Below are 19,953 nucleotides of genomic sequence, written 5' to 3' on the forward strand. Positions count from 1 at the left end.
GTTTTCTATGTTTTACTGACACATGCTCTCATGCATTCAGGGTCTGAATAAGTAATCCGAACATTTTTATAAATTTGCCAGGAAAAATAATTTCAAGGGTTGGAGAAGCTAATCACTAATGCAATACGTTCATTAATACGGCTGTAAATTATTCATGAGATAACTTTTACAGCATTATGCAACAGCATGAACTATTACCATTAACTATATTAATGTATTCAAATTACAAAGTACATCCAACTTAAGCATGAAGTCTGCGTTCTGAAGAATTATAATACAGTCCGTTATCTAACCCAAAAAAAAGATGGTGACAACAGAAAAACCTCTGTAATAGCTCACCTACCTTTATATGTTTGACACCACAGCTAACCAATCTATTGGGCTGATATGGATCCCAGGAAATATCAAATATCTGTTGGGAAATGAAATGATGGTTAGGAAAGTGGCTGAATAAATGCACGCAGGGATCTGTGTTGGCAGCATATATGAATAGATAGATTTTTATTATGATATCGGGGACGCTCCCACTTTATAACGCTCAGCCTTTGTCTTAAAAGACCATGGGGGTAATTCAGACCAGATCGCTTCTGTGCGTTTTTCGCACAGTGGGCGATCGGGTCTGATCTGCGCATGTGTATGCACCGCAATACACAGGCGCGTTGGTCTGCAGCGACGGGAAGCGCCGAGCAGCGACGGGATGGTGCACATAAAGCGATCGCATGGGCGATTGCAAGGTGACTGACAGGAAGAGGCCATCTGTCGGTGGCAAGTGACCGTTTTAGAGGAGTGTCCGGAAAAAACGCAGGAGGATCCAGCCGTTTGGAAGGAGGGTTTCTGACGTCAGCTACGGCCCCGATCATCGCAGCGGCTGAGTAAGTCCTGGGCTGTGCAGAGACTGCACAAACATCTGTTTGTGCAGCTCTCTGCGCATGCCCATCCAAATCCCTCCCCCTATAGGCGGCGACTACCTGATCCCAGGGATGCAAAAACCGCACCCTAGCGATCAGGTCTGAATTACCCCCCCATAAACGATCTGCAAAATATCCAGGCAAGAATACATTTGTATTTACACAAATGTGCCTGATTGTCAGTCTCTTACACAATACAAATCGCCACATCGTGGATTTTGGAAATTCCCCCTTAAAAATAAGTTTGTGCGATCTTTTTGCAAATATGTGGTTCTGGCTAGAGATACGTATAGTGAAAAAAATAACATTTTAATTAAGGTCATTCTTTCATATTAAACTTTTTTCTCCTATAATAGAGAACACTTTCACCCGATGTCTGTCTTCAAATAATCATGCCATCGAGGGGGCATCAGGACTGTCTTCCCTACATGTAACAATTTTGGGGCCTATTCATGAAGCAGTGAAAAGAGTGGAGGAGTGAGCCAGTGGAGAAGTTGCCCATGGCAACCAATCAGCTGCTCTGTATAATTTTATAGTATGCAAATTATAAATGTTACTTCGATGCTGATTGGTTGTCATGGGCAACTTCTCCACTGGCTCACTTCTCCACTCTTATCACTGTTTCGTGAATAGACTCCTTAAGGGGACATGTACTAAGCAGTGATAAAAGTGGAGAAGTGAGCCAGTGGAAAAGTTGCCCATGGCAACCAATCAGCATTGACGTAACATTATAATTTGCATACTACAAAAGTATACAGAGCAGCTGATTGGTTGCCATGGGCAGCTTCTCCACTGGCTCACTTCTCCACTTTTATCACTGCTTAGTAAATGTCCTCCTTAGTCTTTAAATGTTTTTATCACATTGGCTGAAATGCAATTAATATTATTCTCTCATATAACGTGTGTCTGAGAGGTAATACATAGGTGTTCCCAGTAATGGAGTGCCTACCGACAGTCCTGAATTAGGTGGTACACTGATTAGAGATGACTGTCCCACCAATCAGTACTATAGGCCTGATTCAGTGATGGAGGATATTTCACTGCCCCTAAATGTGCTTTCTCTATCTAGTCAATCTAACTGAAATAACCACATCCCACAATTTGTGGCAAGCATCTGCCTTTCTACAGCGTCACAGAGCAATAGGGCCGCAGTAATGACGTATAATTGCTGTAGGTGGGATGGAAGAGGTGATACAATGTCTTGTACGTAACGTCTTGTTTAAACCTCATTTATACTGACAGCAGGGGATGAAGTTGGGGTCCCGGCGCTTGGGATCCCGACAGTCAGAAAGTGCGGAGGTCCTTTTTACATTCTTGAGAGAAACAGTGTCAGAGCACATGTAATAGGAAGTCTGTTAAATGCCTTTCAACTGAACACTCATTATAAGCATGATTAAGGTTGCCGTAGCAACACAAACACCACACACACACACACACACACACACACACACACACACACACACACAACACAAGCAGATGACATACCCTGTCGGAATGACCAGTAGCTGTTGCCATAACTTTGCCTTTCTGCCAGTCCCAAATGCAAACTGTGTTTTTGGCATCCAGTCCCACAGAGGCGAGACGCTATGGAAAGAGGACGGAAGATATCAGTGTGACCTGGTTAACGCATACATTATATGTTGGTTACAGGAATACAAACAAGAACAACAATCCCATTTCAAAATAATAAATACCTACTATGCTCACACTTAATCCCAATAATCACACGTCACACAAAGCTGTAATACGGGGCATGACTCTGGGTCACACGCAATAAGCACCAATGCTGACGTTCAAGTAGTTCAGCGACTACTTGCAACTGCGCAAACATTTTTAAAACCCCTACGCCGCATGTGCTACAGTGTGCGCACAAAGGGGCTGATGCGATCGGGTCATGCGGTATCAGGAATGTTGCAGAAAAGTGATGGGCAATCCTGGGCGGTGACTGAGAGGTGGCTACTAGTATAGGCAAACATGGTCTGTTCAGTGGGGGTGTAATGGGAGTTTTGTCAATGCATAGGCCGCCATGGTCAGACGGAGACACTGCACATGCCTTAGGGCTGATGCAAGTTCCAATGGTGCGCCCGATGGTGGTGTAAAAGGATGTTCCGATTGATAAGTGGGTGTCTTAGTCCTCAGGTTTCTAGCTCCATTTGTGTAGAGCCACAGACGGGCGGCCGCCAATACATGCTGCTGCTCAGAGCACTTTTACATGCGTACCAGAATTATGCCCATAATATGAGTTTCAATGTAATCTGGTTTAACCAGAAGACCCTCCTTTTATGTGTACCCAAAATATTACATTTACTTCTGAACCTAAATGAACAGGAAGTTGAAAAAAGTTCCTATAACAGTTTCATCTTCTTTGGAATCTAATAATACATAGAGGGAATTCAGACTTATAGCTCCTGGGTTAAGAGCCCACAGCTATTCAATTACTGCCAGCGGTAAGCCCCTCTGGAGGATACAAACAGAAATCCGTATTAGTTCACCCTCAGAGGTAGTTGCGGGCATGGTAATTGTATAATTCCATGCACTTAGAAATGAAAAGTGGTGGTGTTGCCCGTAGCAACCTATTAGGTCTTAGCAATAATTTTTCAAATGCAGTCTAGAGAATGATAGACAGAATCAGATTGGTTGCTACGCGCACATCAACTTTAGTAAATCTACCCCTTAACCCATAATCCGTGTCTATGACTTACCACACATAAGAAAATGGGCTTACTGCGGGATATGAGTTAATAGCTCAAGACACTTAACCAGGGAGCTAAAAGCCTGCGGTATATCCTACAGCTAATTGAATTCCCGTCATGGGGGGGATTTAATGGTCTATACGGCATTAATTGAATTGAATTTATTATTATCATTAAATATTCACGTATGAACAAACAATGAGATTTCCATGTGAGTGAAACAGATATCATAAGTACAACACCAATAAAACACCATCAAATATTTTTAAAATATTTGTAAAAGCCGTAGGAACACAATAGACACATAAGCAGGGACTACGCTCCTATCTTCCCCCTAAACCATTAAGCATGTTAACTGCCCTAGGGAAAAAACTATGCCTCAACCGACTGGTCTTACACAATAATGATCTATAACGTAAATTAGAAGGAAGCAGGGTAAATACCCCGTAATTGGGGTGGGTTACGTCATTCAATATACTCCTGGCCTTCTTAAGGAGCCTCTTTTCATAAATGGATTGAATGTTTGGCAATACTGAACCAACTATTCTTCCAGCAGTTTTAACAATTCTGTCAAGCGATTCGCGCTCTGCTACCTTACAATTTCCATACCAAACAGAAATACCATATGTAAGCACACTTTCAATAATACAAGAATAAAAATTAACTAAAATTGGCTCAGATATTCCTGCTAAACGCATTTTCCTAAGAAAATTAACTGTTGTTGGGCTTTCTTTATGACATTGTCAATGTGATAATACCATGACAAGTCATTAGATATAATCATACCCAAGAATTTAAAAGATGTAACTATCTCCACCTCTTGCTTGTCCAGGACCAAAGGACTGTAAGTATACTGATTTGTTGTCCTAAAATCTAAAATCATCTCTTTTGTTTTTGTAACGTTAAGAATCAGATAATTATCCTGACTCCATTTCTCCAGCCTACATACTTCGGATATGAATTCAGATTCATTGTATCCACTAATGAGGCCTACGATAGCAATATCATCTGCAAATTTAAGTATATGCACCGTGTCAGAAATAGAGACACAGTCATAGGTAAACAGGGAATAAAGTAATGGGCTCAACACACATCCCTGTGGCACACCTGTACTTATCGTTACCTCATTTGTGATTTTGTTATTGACCCTGACTGCCTGAGGCCTGTTAGTTAAAAAGTCAAAGATCCATCTACAGACAAAACTGTCCACACCTAGTTGAGTAAATTTAGTAATTAAAGAAGCAGGAATAACGGTATTAAAAGCCAAGCTATAATCTACGATTACAATTCATACTGAAGAGTCCCTGTTCTCTAGATGAGTAAGCACATGGTGAAATAGGGTAAGGGCTGCGTCGTCAGTAGATCTATTTGCCCTATATGCGAATTGAAACTGATCAAGGGTAACTGGTATAAAGCCCTTTAAATGTCTAATAACCAGTTTTTCAAATGACTTCATTATTAATGACGTAAGGGCAATTGGCCTGAAGTCGTTTGGCTCATTAGTATTAATTTTACCGTTTTTCGGGATGGGAGTGATTACTGTTGATTTAAAATTTTTAGGAACAATGCACTGTGCTAGGGAGAGATTAAAAATTATGGTAAAAAATACCTGCTAATTGTTCTGAACAATTCTTGATAACACTCCCTGGGATTCCATCAGGGCCTGAGGCTTTACTGGGATTAGTAGCAGCAAAACATTTCCTAAAGGGGGGTACTCACGGAGCGATATTCTAAGCAATTTGACTAGATTGCTTAGAATATCAGCATGATCGCTCCGTGTGTAGCCCCCTCAGCGATAGCGATGCGCGGCCCCGCACATCGCTATCGCTGCTGCTAGATTGGCCTGCATGCAGGCCAATCTAGCGGTTCGCTCACTTCACCCGCTGGGTGAAGTGAGCGGCCCCCGTCTCCCCCCGCACGCTCAGCACAGATCGCGCTGTGCTGAGCGGCGGGAGCGATGTGTGCTGAGCGGTTCGCTCAGCACACATCTCTCCTGCATCGGCCCGTCTATATGGGCCTTTACAGACAACTCATCTAGCACCAATGGCTCTTCATTACCTTCATTAACCACACATGTGCGAGGGAGGTCAGCATCCTTGTCAAAACGTGAATAAAAAATATTCAACGCTTCGCCAAACGTGGGATCTGCTGGTTGTTTTAAGTAACTTTTATTTGCCTTACGGTCAGTAATGTCCTGAATTCCCTTCCACATACTTCTCGCATCCCTGTCATTTTTGAATGTAGTTTCAATCATGACAGAGAATGCCTTTTTTGCATCACGAATTCCCTGTTTTAAGTTTGATCTGGCAACCCTAAAAGCAACTGGGTCGTTGGATTTAAAAGCTCTATCCCTCGCTGCTAATAACGATCTCACCGTGCTATTAATCCAAGGTTTGTTGTTGGCAAAGAGTTTCACACATTTTTTAACAGTTACACTCTCGATGCAACAGTTAATGTAGCCTAATACCATAGAAGTAAGATGGTCTACATTTACCAAGTTATCATTCTCCTCCTCCTGGGATTCTGTAACAAACAAGCCCCTATCCGTAAATTCTAAAATATCTTGGAGTCTAGTCATGGCGCCCTGTAGCCATATTGTAACAATTTTACTCTCAGGTTTAAAACGTCGGACTAGGGGTCTATATGTTGGCGCCAAATACAAGGAGATATGATCCGAGTTACCAATATTAGCATGCCTACAGCATGAATAAGCCTCCTTGATGTTACACTAGACATGATCTAATACATTTTCCCCTCTAGTAGGAGTTTTTACATACTGGTAATATTTAGGGAGGATAGTCTTCAATCCGGCCTGATTAAAGTCCCCTGCCACTAAAAATACACCATCCACATATTTAGATTCTAATTTAGTTATGGCAGTATACAAACATCCCAGAGCGGATACCACATGAGCGTCTGGGGGAATATAGACAGCAACCACAATTACTACTGAGAATTCTCTTGGCAGATAAAAAGGACGACATTTAACAATAGCATATTCTATGTTAATACGCCACTGCTGGACAGACCCAAGTCCTTGCCCAAAATATTGATAAATGAGTAATTGTTTCATTTTCCATTATCTATGCTAAAGGATGGTACTTGTGTCTTAACAGTAACTATAGGAGTCACCTCAACAATGACACAAAGAAACCATGAAAATTGGGCTACCCCTACTCTGTGCTTCTGTCTCTTCTATACCCCCTTTCTCTCCTCTGTGCCAGTGCCTCAATGCCCCTGCACCCCTACCTCCACTGTGCCCCCTCTCCTCTATGGCTCCCTTCCCTGATGAGTCTGTCCCAGCCCCCAGAATCTCCCTCTATGTGCTGCTGCCCGGCTTCCAGCCTCCTCTCCTGCCCCTCACCCATCTGTAATAGAAAACAATGAAATAAAACTTACCTGCGCCCAGGAATCAGTGATAGGTCAGCTCCTTCTCTGTGACCCGCTCAGCTCATCTATGTGGTCGCCGAGGTACAGTGGAAGTGCCGCTACCTAAGCTGACCAGGTTATAGAAAAGAAGCTGACCAATCACTGATCCCTGAATGGAGGTAACTTTTACTTTATTTATTTTCTATTATAGATAATTATTTTCTCTGTCAGCAGCCTGTGTTCTTTTACACAAAAGGTTGAACACAGGAGCCAGCTTCGGGCTGTGCCCTGCCTGCCAGCATGCAGGAAGGGCCGAGCAGGAGTAGAGGAAACGGAGGCTAGCCTGCATAACGCCATCTGAAGAAGGCGTTATTGTAGCAAGGCTCCCTTCGGTATTATTTTACCATTTCCTGAAAACAGAAACATCGCATTTCCCATTACAGGTATGTGTATATTCTGTATATTAAAAATATGCAAATATGAGGGATTGGAGGTGAATTTTGCGAATTCTCCACCAAATGCCCTTTGATAGATTTTTGTTGAAATCACCCATTTTCACATTATTTTAGTAAATCAAAGTATTGATAAATATGCTCCTTAGTGCTCTGTTTAATATCAGTAGTTTGGTGGCTGCGTTATGTATCGCCCCTAATGCAATTGTCCGGTATTTCCCAATCTGAGACTCCTCTTGGACACTGCCCATAAACAGAGATGTTTCCTCCCTCTCAGTGAAAGATTAATTCTGCAGGTGAAGAGTTACTGTACAGTACAATGGCCCTCATTCCGAGTTGATCGCTCACTAGCTACTTTTTGCAGCCATGCAAAGGCATAGACGCCGCCCACAGGGGAGTGTATTTTCGCTTTACAAGTGTGCGATCGCATGTGCAGCCGAGCGGGACGAAAACGTTTTTTGCAGTTTCAGAGTAGCTCTGGACTTACTCAGCCCTTGCGATCACTTCAGACTGTCCGGTCCCGGAATTGACGTCAGACACCCGCCCTGCAAACGCTTGGACACGCCTGCGTTTTCCCTACCACTCCCAGAAAACGGTCAGTTGACACCCATAAACACCTTCTTCCTGTCAATCTCCTTGCGATCGGCTGTGCATATGGATTTGTCGCCAGAAGCATTGCACAGCAACGATGCTGTTTGTACCCGTACGACGTGCGTGCGCTTTGCGGTACATACGCATGCGCAGTAGTAACCCGATTGCTGCGCTGCAAAAAATGGCAGCGAGTGATCAACTCGGAATGAGGGCCAATGTGCACACATGAACACAGAGATATCCGTAGGTGATCCAGTGCAGACCTACAGCTTTGCTGTTGCCCCATTAGTAGGTATGTGTAATCCTATGCTAGGATGGCATTAGTAGCTATGTGTAATCCTATGTTGGGGTGGCATTAGTAGCTATGTGTAATCCTATGCTAGGATGGCATTAGTAGGTATGTGTAATGCTATGCTAGGATGGTATTAGTAGGTATGTGTAATCCTATGCTAGGATGGCATTAGTAGGTATGTGTAATCCTATGCTAGGATGGCATTAGTAGGTATGTGTAATCCTATGCTAGGATGGCATTAGTAGGTATGTGTAATCCTATGTTGGGGTGGCATTAGTAGCTATGTGAAATCCTATGCTAGGTTGGCATTAGTAGGTATGTGTAATCCTATGCTAGGATGGCATTAGTAGGTATGTGTAATCCTATGTTGGGGTGGCATTAGTAGCTATGTGAAATCCTATGCTAGGATGGCATTAGTAGGTATGTGTAATCCTATATTGGGGTGGCATTAGTAGGTATGTGTAATCCTATGCTAGGATGGCATTAGTAGCTATGTGTAATCCTATGCTAGGATGGCATTAGTAGGTATGTGTAATCCTAGGATAGTGTCACTATCCGGGTATCTGGACGCCATTACTTACCCTTCAGATGCCTCCTAAGGCTGGCTCAGCGTTCCAGGACCGGATCCCGCTGTTCCTGAGTTTCCACATGCAGAATGTCAGAGTGGTGATTTCATCAGCCGCGGCCTCCGCTGTGCCCGCGTGGTTAAATGTGCGCTTGTCAGTCTGGCGTCTCCTGTCTCCTGTGGCCGGCGTCGCCATTACTGTTTCAATTCTCACATGGATTACAAACCAAACTTCCCTCCAAGTGTCTGCATGGGCGCAGCCATCTTGGATTTTGTCATCTGAGCATTTCCACCAATCTGCTGTCTGTATTGTTGATTTGCATAATTGCCTAGCCAACCCCTTCCTTGCTGCAGGTATAAGTAAGCTGTGCCTGAGCAAGGAAGGCGTCAGTGCTTTGGTTGTCTAACCTAGTTCCAGTTTGTCTCTCTCCTGTGGTTGTCTTCCAGGTTCCAGCTCCTGTCTCCAGACTTCTGCTATAGAGACCCGCACCAGCATTCCATCTGCGGTGTAGCCTGACTCTCCGATCCATTCTGGACTCACCTGTTTCCAGTTACAACAATCACCTGCTTCCAGCCCAGCTTCCAGCAGTGTACAGCTTCTCTTAAAGGGCCGGTGTCCTTTCTGCAGTTTACCACTCTCCACCGGTATTATTATTTCACCGCTCTCAAACTCCAAACTTCATCAATCACCTGCTTCCAGCCCAGCTTCCAGCAGTGTACAGCTTCTCTTAAAGGGCCGGTGTCCTTTCTGCAGTTTACCACTCTCCACCGGTATTATTATTTCACCGCTCTTAAACTCCAAACTTCATTATTATTTCATCGCTCTCAAGTTCGTTTATTATTTAACTGGTTCCAGCCAGTATCCACTCCGTACCAACAACAGTCTGGTTCCAGCCAGTATCCACAGCAGCCGTTTTATCTTCAGCAACCCAGCCTTTCCTGGAACACCAGCTGGTACGATCCTGGGTTCTCTCCATTGCTACAGTCAGGTCTGGTAAGGACTTTCCAACTAGAAGATTATAAGAACTGTCTCACTCTACCAGTGCCTGTGGCCCTTGCCACCCTGTAGTACCCAGGAATTGTATTTATCCTCTGTTGACTTTTATGTTTCCTTTACTGCTGCTGTGTTACGGAGTTTGTCATAATAAACATCATTGACTTTTATCCTGGTTGTCGTGGTCACGCCTTCGGGCAGTTATTCTACATGTTACTTACATGTCTAGGGGTCTGATACAACCTCCCAGGTTCCGTTACATCTCAGCCCCTACAACTGAGGCTGCCTCCCGTCAGCTCAGGCCCTCAGTTGTGACAGTAAGCACTGACCTAATGAATCCAGCCGGAGACCAGGATCAAGCGGCCAGGCCAATGCAAGAACTGGCAGCCCGACTTGAACATCAGGAGGCTGCACAGGGCCACATCATCCGCTGTCTCCAGGATCTCTCTACACGGCTGGATGGGATTCAAACGACCCTCCGTGGACCTGGCACGTCCGGTGCGTCCACTACAGTGACACCAGCTGTAACCCCACCCACCTTACCCATTTCCAGTCCACATCTTCATCTTCCAACGCCAGCAAAATTTGATGGATCTCCAAGGTTCTGCAGGGGATTTCTCAATCAATGTGAAATCCACTTTGAGCTTCTACCTGGCAATTTCTTCAGTGACCGTACCAAAATTGCCTATATCATCTCCCTTCTCAGTGGCTCAGCCCTTGACTGGGTATCACCTTTATGGGAGAAGTCTGATCCCCTGCTATCCTCCTATACTGACTTTGTAGCTACATTCAGGCGCATCTTCGACGAGCCAGGCCGGATAACATCTGCTTCATCTGAGATTCTCCGTTTACGCCAGGGAACACGTACTGTGGGACAGTATCTTATACAGTTTAAAATCCTGGCATCCGAACTGGCATGGAACGACGAGGCCCTGTATGCTGCATTCTGGCATGGCTTATCAGAACGCATCAAGGATGAGTTAGCTACCAGAGACTTGCCCTCTAAGTTGGATGAGCTAATTTCTCTTTGCACGAAGGTTGATCTACGTTTCAGAGAGAGAGCAACTGAGCGAGGAAGATCATCTACTCCTAAATCTTCTGCTCCTCCTCCTCGTCAACCATCTCCATCCAAGGATGAGCCTATGCAAATTAGTCGTTCTCGTCTATCTCCCGCTGAGCGCCGAAGACGTCTCTCTGAGTCTCTCTGTCTCTACTGTGCAGCTCCGTCGCACACTATCAATGCCTGTCCCAAACGTCCGGGAAACTCCAGATCCTAGCTCGCCAAGGAGAGGGCCGGCTAGGAGTAATGATCTCCTCTCCATCTCCTCATGACTGTAACCTCCCAGTGTCGCTCCAAATTGCTCAACGTTACAGGAACGTCATTGCCCTCCTTGATTCCGGAGCAGCTGGGAATTTCATAACCGAAGCTTATGTTAAACGGTGGTCCCTACCCACCGAGAGACTGTCCTCGTCCATCTCTTTGACTGCCGTGGATGGCAGCAAGATTTTTGACGCAGTCATTTCCTTAAGGACTCTTCCAGTTCGTCTGAGAGTGGGAGTTCTTCATTCTGAGTATATTTCTTTTTTAGTGATTCCAAGAGCCACACATCCAGTGGTTTTAGGCCTTCCATGGCTCCACAACCCATCAATTGACTGGACGACTACGCAAATACTGGCATGGGGTCCCTCCTGTGCTGAGACTTGTTTAGCCAAAGTTCTTCCTGTTTGTTCTTCCTTCCCCAGGTCATCTGATGTTCCGCCTCCTCCATATCAAGACTTCACGGACGTGTTCAGTAAAGCCTCTGCTGATATCCTTCCTCCTCATAGAGAATGGGACTGCCCAATCGACCTCATTCCAGGGAAGGTTCCACCGCGAGGCCGAACTTATCCGTTGTCTCTGCCTGAGACACACTCCATGGAAGAGTACATCAAAGAGAACCTGGCGAAGGGTTTCATCCGACCATCTTCTTCTCCAGCTGGCGCAGGCTTCTTCTTCGTTAAGAAGAAAGACGGTGGTCTGCGTCCGTGCATCGACTACAGAGGTCTGAACGACATTACCGTCAAGAACCGATACCCTTTACCCCTGATTACCGAGCTCTTTGATAGAGTTAGTGGTGCAACTATTTTCACAAAGCTGGACTTGAGGGGTGCCTACAATCTCATCCGAATCCGTGAGGGTGACGAGTGGAAGACCGCCTTTAACACCCGTGACGGACATTATGAGTACCTCGTCATGCCCTTCGGATTGAGCAATGCTCCAGCAGTCTTCCAGCACTTCGTGAATGAGATTTTCAGGGACATCTTGTACCGCCATGTCGTGGTTTATCTAGACGACATCCTCATCTTTGCTAATAATCTCGAAGATCATCGTTTCTGGGTAAAAGAGGTTCTTTCCCGTCTCCGTGTCAATCACCTCTATTGTAAATTGGAGAAGTGTGTGTTTGAAGTTAAAACCATTCCGTTTCTAGGTTACATTGTGTCCGGTTCCGGACTAGAGATGGATCCTGAGAAACTCCAAGCAATCCAGAATTGGCCTATACCCTTAAGCCTCAAAGGGGTCCAGAGGTTCTTAGGGTTCGCCAATTATTATAGAAAATTTATACGAGACTTTTCCACCATTGTGGCGCCTATCACTGCATTAACCAAGAAAGGTGCTAATCCGTCCAAGTGGTCCGAGGAAGCTACACAGGCCTTTCACCTTCTGAAGCAACGGTTCATCTCTGCACCAGTTCTGAAACAGCCCGACACCGACTCTCCTTTTATCTTAGAGGTAGATGCCTCCTCCGTTGGAGTAGGAGCAGTGTTATCCCAGAGGGCCAAAGATGGACATCTACATCCTTGCAGTTTCTTCTCCCGGAAGTTCTCCCCAGCTGAGCGCAACTATGCCATTGGCGATCAGGAGTTGCTAGCCATCAAGCTCGCTCTGGAGGAGTGGAGATACCTATTGGAGGGAGCTTCCCACTCAATCACCATTCTTACCGACCACAAAAATCTTTTATATCTCAAAGGCGCACAATGTCTGAATCCTCGTCAGGCCAGATGGGCACTTTTCTTCTCTAGGTTTGACTTTAAACTCCAGTTCTGTCCGGGTTCTCAGAATCGTAAGGCCGATGCCCTTTCCCGCTCATGGGAGCAAGAAAATGAGTCCGAGTCTGCAGACAAGCATCCTATTATTAATCCGTTGGCATTCTCCACGGTAGGGATGGACTCTACGCCTCCACCAGGGAAAAGTTTTGTTAAGCCAGTTCTAAGGAAGAAGCTCATGCATTGGGCCCATGCTTCCCGTTTTGCTGGACATACAGGCATTCAGAAAACCCTTGAATTTATTTCTAGGTCCTACTGGTGGCCAACTCTGAAGAAGGACGTTATGGAATTTATTGCCTCCTGCCCAAAGTGTGCCCAACACAAAGTCTCCCGCCAGTCGCCTGCGGGGCAACTGGTTCCATTATCTGTTCCCCGTCGACCTTGGACCCATTTGTCGATGGACTTTGTTTCCGATCTACCTATCTGCAACAAGTTTAATACCATCTGGGTGGTAGTTGACCGGTTCACCAAGATGGCACATTTCATCCCTCTCACCGGTCTTCCGTCAGCTTCCAAGTTGGCTCAAGTGTTTATACAAGAGATCTTCCGACTTCACGGTCTTCCTGAAGAGATCATCTCGGATCGTGGAGTACAATTTGTAGCCAAATTTTGGCGAAGTTTGTGTCAAGCCCTCCAAGTCAAGTTAAAGTTTTCCACGGCTTACCATCCTCAGACCAATGGTCAAACCGAGAGGGTGAATCAGGACTTGGAGGCCACATTATATATGTGTCTTCCTCTCTGTCACAACTGAGGGCCTGAGCTGACGGGAGGCAGCCTCAGTTGTAGGGGCTGAGATGTACCGGAACCTGGGAGGTTGTATCAGACCCCTGGACATGTAAGTAACATGAATAATAACTGCCCGAAGGCGTGACCACGACAACTTAGATAAAAGTCAATGATGTTTATTATGACAACTCCGCATCACAGCAGCAATAAAGGAAAACGTAAAAGTCAGCAAAGAATAAATACAGTTCCTGAGTACTACAGCATGGCAGGAGCCACAGGGCACTGGTAGTGTGAGATAGTTCTTATGATCTTCTAGATGGAAAGTCCTTACCAGGCCCGGCTGTAGCAATGGAGATAACCCAGGATTGTACCAGCTGGTGTTCCAGGAAGAGCTGGGTTGCTGAAGGTAAAACAGCTGCTGTGGATACTGGCTGGAACCAGACTGTTGTTAGCACGGAGTGGATACTGGCTGGAACCAGTTAAATAATAAATGAACTTTGGGAGCGATGAAATGTGAACTGAAATGTAGAACTTGAGAGCGGAGAAATAATAATTCCGGTGGAGAGTGGTAAAGTGTAGAAAGGACACCGGCCCTTTAAGGGAAGCTGTACTCTGCTGGAAGCTGAGGCTGGAAGCAGGTAGTGTCGTAGCTGGAAACAGATGAATCCACAATGGATTGGAGAGTCAGGCTACACCGCAGGTGGAATGCTGGTGCGGGTCTCTATGGTGGAAGTCTTGAGACAGGAGCTGGAACCTGGAAGACAATCATAGAAGAGAGACAAACAGGAACTAGGTTTGACAACCAAAGCACTGACGTCTTCCTTGCTCAGGTACAGCTTACTTATACCTGCAGCAAGGAAGGGGTTGGCTAGGCAATTATGCAAATCAACAACACAGACAGCAGATTGGTGGAAATGATCAGATGACAGAATCCAAGATGGCTGCGCCCATGCAGACACTTGGAGGGAAGTTTGGTTTGTAATCCATGTGGTCTGGGAAACAGTAATGGCGGCGCCGGCCACCGGAGACAGGAGACGCCAGGCTGATAGATGCACATTTAACCACGCGGGCACAGCGGAGGCCGCGGCTGATGAAAAGACCACTCTGCATGTGGAAACTCAGGAACAGCGGAATCCGGTCCTGGAACGCTGAGCCCGCCTTAGGAGGCATCTGAAGGGTAAGTAATGGCGTCCAGATACCCGGATCGTGACAGCACCCCCCCCTTTAGGAGTGGCCCCAGGACACTTCTTAGGCTTTAAAGGAAACTTTGCGTGGAAATTTCGGACCAAGGCAGGAGCATGGACGTCAGAGGCATTGGTCCAAGAGCGTTCTTCAGGACCATAGCCCTTCCAGTCAATGAGATACTGAAGTTGACCGTAACGGTGACGTGAGTCCAGGATCTTGGCCACTTCATACTCAACGCCTCGTTGAGTTTGGACTTTCGGAGTTGGTGGAAGTGAGGAATGAAACCGATTCAAGATTAGCGGTTTCAACAGGGAAACATGGAATGTCCTGGGTATTTTTAAGAAGGGAGGTAACTGGAGTCTGTAAGCAACAGGATTGATGACTTGATCAATTTTAAAAGGACCGATGTAGCGAGGTGCAAACTTCATACTGGGAACTCTTAACCTCAAATTCTTCGTGGATAACCATACCCGATCACCCACCTTGAGAGCAGGAACTGCTCGACGCTTCTTATCCGCAAACTTCTTGTACCTGAACGATGCCTTGAGCAGAGCTGATCGTACGCTCTTCCAGATATTGGCAAACTGATGCAAGGTGATATCCACTGCGGGAACAGAAGTTGCTGGAAGCGGTTGGAACTCAGGGACTTTAGGGTGGAATCCAAAGTTGGTGAAGAATGGTGTTGAAGAAGATGAAGAATGATACTGGTTGTTATGACAGAACTCGGCCCAGGGAAGTAATTGAACCCAGTCATCTTGAGAGGAGGACACATAGATGCGGAGGAAGGCCTCCAAGTCCTGATTCACCCTCTCAGTTTGACCATTAGTCTGAGGATGGTAAGCCGTGGAAAACTTTAACTTGACTTGGAGGACTTGACATAAACTTCGCCAGAATTTGGCTGTGAATTGAACTCCTCGATCTGAGATAATTTCTTCTGGAAGACCGTGGAGTCGGAAGATCTCTTGTATGAATACTTGAGCCAACTTGGAAGCTGACGGAAGACCGGTGAGAGGAATGAAGTGTGCCATCTTGGTGAACCGGTCAACTACCACCCAGATGGTATTGAACTTGTTGCACATGGGCAAATCTGTAATAAAATCCATCGACAAATGGGTCCATGGTCGACGGGGAACAGATAGTGGAACCAGTTGCCCCGCAGGCGACTGGCGGGATACTTTATGTTGAGCACACTTTGGGCAAGATGCAATAAACTCCAAAATGTCCTTTTTCAGAGTTGGCCACCAATAGGACCTAGAGATAAACTCCAGGGTTTTTTGGATACCTGTATGTCCGGCAAAACGGGAAGCATGGGCCCAATGCATGAGCTTCTTCCTTAGTGTCGGCTTCACAAAACTTTTCCCTGATGGGGGCGTAGAGTCCATCCCTACCGTGGAGAATGCCAACGGATTTATAATAGGATGCTTGTCTGAAGACTCTGACTCATTTTCTTGCTCCCATGAGCGGGAAAGGGCATCGGCCTTGCGATTCTGAGAGCCCGGACAGAACTGGAGTTTAAAGTCGAACCTGGAAAAGAAAAGTGCCCATCTGGCCTGACGAGGGTTGAGACATTGTGCGCCTTTTAGATATAGAAGGTTCTTGTGGTCTGTAAGGATGGTGATTGAATGAGAAGCTCCCTCCAACAGATATCTCCACTCCTCTAGAGCGAGCTTGATGGCTAGCAACTCCTGGTCGCCAATGGCATAGTTGCGCTCCGCTGGGGAGAACTTCCGTGAGAAGAAACTGCAAGGATGTAAATGACCATCTTTAGCCCTCTGAGATAACACCGCTCCTACTCCAACGGAGGAGGCATCCACCTCTAAGATGAAAGGAGAGTCGACGTCAGGCTGTTTCAGGACAGGTGCAGAGATGAACCTCTGTTTTAAAAGATGAAAAGCTTGCATGGCTTCTTCAGACCACTTGGACGGGTTAGCACCCTTCTTGGTGAAAGCAGTAATAGGCGCCACAATGGTGGAAAAGTCTCGTATAAACTTTCGGTAATAATTGGCGAACCCTAAGAACCTCTGGACCCCTTTGAGGGTTAAGGGTACTGGCCAATTCTGGATTGCTTGTAGTTTCTCAGGATCCATCTCTAGTCCGGAACCGGACACAATGTACCCTAGAAACGGAATGGACTTGACTTCAAAGACGCATTTCTCTAATTTGCAGTAGAGATGATTGACACGGAGACGGGACAGAACCTCCTTTACCCAGAAACGATGTTCCTCTAAATTGTTGGCAAAAATGAGGATATCATCTAGATAGACCACGACATGACGGTATAGAATGTCTCTGAAGATCTCATTGACGAAATGCTGGAAGACAGCTGGAGCATTGCTCAATCCGAAGGGCATGACGAGGTACTCATAATGTCCGTCACGGGTGTTAAATGCGGTCTTCCACTCGTCACCCTCACGGATCCGGATGAGATTGTATGCACCTCTCAGGTCCAGCTTTGTAAAGATGGTAGCTCCGCTAACTCTGTCAAAGAGCTCAGTAATCAGGGGTAAAGGATAGCGGTTCTTGATGGTAATGTCGTTCAAACCTCTGTAGTCGATGCACGGCCGCAGACCACCATCTTTCTTCTTTACAAAAAAGAAGCCTGCGCCGGCTGGAGAAGAAGAAGGTCGAATGAACCCCTTTGCTAGGTTCTCTTTTATGTATTCCTCCATAGAATGCGTCTCGGGGAGAGACAACGGATAAGTTCGGCCTCGAGGTGGAACCTTCCCTGGAACGAGATCAATCGGGCAGTCCCATTCTCTATGAGGGGGAAGGATATCAGCAGAAGCTTTGCTGAACACATCCGTGAAATCTTGATATGGAGGAGGTGGAACATCAGACGACCTGGGGGAGGAGGAACAGACAGGCAACACTTTAAACAAACATGTCTTAGTACAGGAGGAACCCCATGCCAGGATTTGCGTAGTCGTCCAATCAATTGTAGGATTGTGAAGACGGAGCCATGGAAGGCCCAGGACCACAGGATGTGTGGCTCTTGGAATCACTAAAAGTGAAATAAGTTCGGAATGAAGAACTCCCACTCTCAGACGAACTGGTAGAGTCCTTAGAGAAATAACTGTATCAAAAATTTTACTGCCATCCACAGCAGTTAAGGAAAAGGACGAAGGAAGTCTCTCGGTGGGTAGGGACCACCGTTTAACATAGGCTTCGGTAATAAAGTTCCCAGCTGCTCCGGAATCCAGGAGGGCAATGACGTTCTGATAACGTTGAGCAACTTGAAGCGAGACTGGGAGGTTACAATCTTGAGGAGATGGAGAGGAGATCATTACTCCTAGCCGGCCCTCTCCTTGGCGAGCTAGGATTTGGAGTTTCCCGGACGTTTGGGACAGGCATTAATGGTGTGAGACGGAGCTGCACAGTACAAACAGAGAAACTCGGAGAGACGTCTTCGGCGCTCAGCAGGAGTTAAACGGGAACGGCCAATTTGCATGGGTTCATCTTTAGTTGGTGACAGTTGGCGAGGAGGAGGAGCAGAAGATTTTGGAGCAGATGATCTTCCACGCTCAGTTGCTCTCTCTCTGAAACGTAAGTCAACTTTCGTACAAAGTGAGATTAACTCATCTAACTTGGAGGGTAAGTCTCTGGTAGCTAACTCATCTTTAATACGCTCGGATAAACCATGCCAGAATGCAGCATACAGGGCCTCGTCGTTCCATGCCAGTTCGGATGCCAGGATCTGGAACTGTATAAGATATTGTCCTACAGTACGTGATCCCTGGCGTAAACGGAGAATCTCAGACGAAGCTGAAGTTACCCGGCCTGGCTCGTCGAAGATGCGCCTGAATGTTGACACGAATGCAGTGTAAGAAGATAGCAGGGTGTCGGACCTCTCCCATAACGGTGATGCCCAATCGAGGGCTGAGCCACTGAGAAGAGAAATAATGTAGGCAATTTTTGTACGGTCACTGGGGAAATTGCCAGGTTGTAGCTCAAACTGAATCTCACACTGGTTGAGAAATCCCCTGCAGAATCTTGGAGATCCGTCAAATTTTGCTGGCGTTGGAAGATGAAGACGTGGAGCAGGAATGGGTAAGGTGGGTGGGGTTATAGCTGGAGTCACTGTGGTTGACGCACCAGACGCGCCTGATCCACGGAGAGTGGTCTGAATCCCATCCAGCCGAGTAGAGAGATCCTGGAGACAGCGGATGATGTGGCCCTGTGCAGCCTCCTGATGTTCTAGTCGGGCTGCCAGTTCTTGCATCGGCCTGGCCGCTTGATCCTGGTCTCCGGCTGGATTCATTAGGTCAGTGCTTACTGTCACAACTGAGGGCCTGAGCTGACGGGAGGCAGCCTCAGTTGTAGGGGCTGAGATGTACCGGAACCTGGGAGGTTGTATCAGACCCCTGGACATGTAAGTAACATGAATAATAACTGCCCGAAGGCGTGACCACGACAACTTAGATAAAAGTCAATGATGTTTATTATGACAACTCCGCATCACAGCAGCAATAAAGGAAAACGTAAAAGTCAGCAAAGAATAAATACAGTTCCTGAGTACTACAGCATGGCAGGAGCCACAGGGCACTGGTAGTGTGAGATAGTTCTTATGATCTTCTAGATGGAAAGTCCTTACCAGGCCCGGCTGTAGCAATGGAGATAACCCAGGATTGTACCAGCTGGTGTTCCAGGAAGAGCTGGGTTGCTGAAGGTAAAACAGCTGCTGTGGATACTGGCTGGAACCAGACTGTTGTTAGCACGGAGTGGATACTGGCTGGAACCAGTTAAATAATAAATGAACTTTGGGAGCGATGAAATGTGAACTGAAATGTAGAACTTGAGAGCGGAGAAATAATAATTCCGGTGGAGAGTGGTAAAGTGTAGAAAGGACACCGGCCCTTTAAGGGAAGCTGTACTCTGCTGGAAGCTGAGGCTGGAAGCAGGTAGTGTCGTAGCTGGAAACAGATGAATCCACAATGGATTGGAGAGTCAGGCTACACCGCAGGTGGAATGCTGGTGCGGGTCTCTATGGTGGAAGTCTTGAGACAGGAGCTGGAACCTGGAAGACAATCATAGAAGAGAGACAAACAGGAACTAGGTTTGACAACCAAAGCACTGACGTCTTCCTTGCTCAGGTAC

At 46.2% G+C, this 19,953-nt stretch overlaps 1 protein-coding gene across 1 annotated transcript in view; it reads right to left on the reverse strand.

Moving 5' to 3' along the window:
• The window catches only part of EML6 (EMAP like 6), a 363,450-nt gene that overhangs the window by 250,129 nt on the left and 93,368 nt on the right, over positions 1-19,953 (reverse strand). The window contains exons 3-4 of the mRNA XM_063918642.1: positions 2,394-2,492; positions 344-412 (exon numbers count right to left, since the gene is read on the reverse strand). Coding sequence (XP_063774712.1) covers positions 344-412; positions 2,394-2,492 — 168 coding nt within the window. The remainder of the gene's footprint in view (positions 1-343; positions 413-2,393; positions 2,493-19,953) is intronic.

This window comes from Pseudophryne corroboree, chromosome 4, assembly GCF_028390025.1.
Source record: "Pseudophryne corroboree isolate aPseCor3 chromosome 4, aPseCor3.hap2, whole genome shotgun sequence".
NCBI lineage: Eukaryota > Metazoa > Chordata > Amphibia > Anura > Myobatrachidae > Pseudophryne > Pseudophryne corroboree.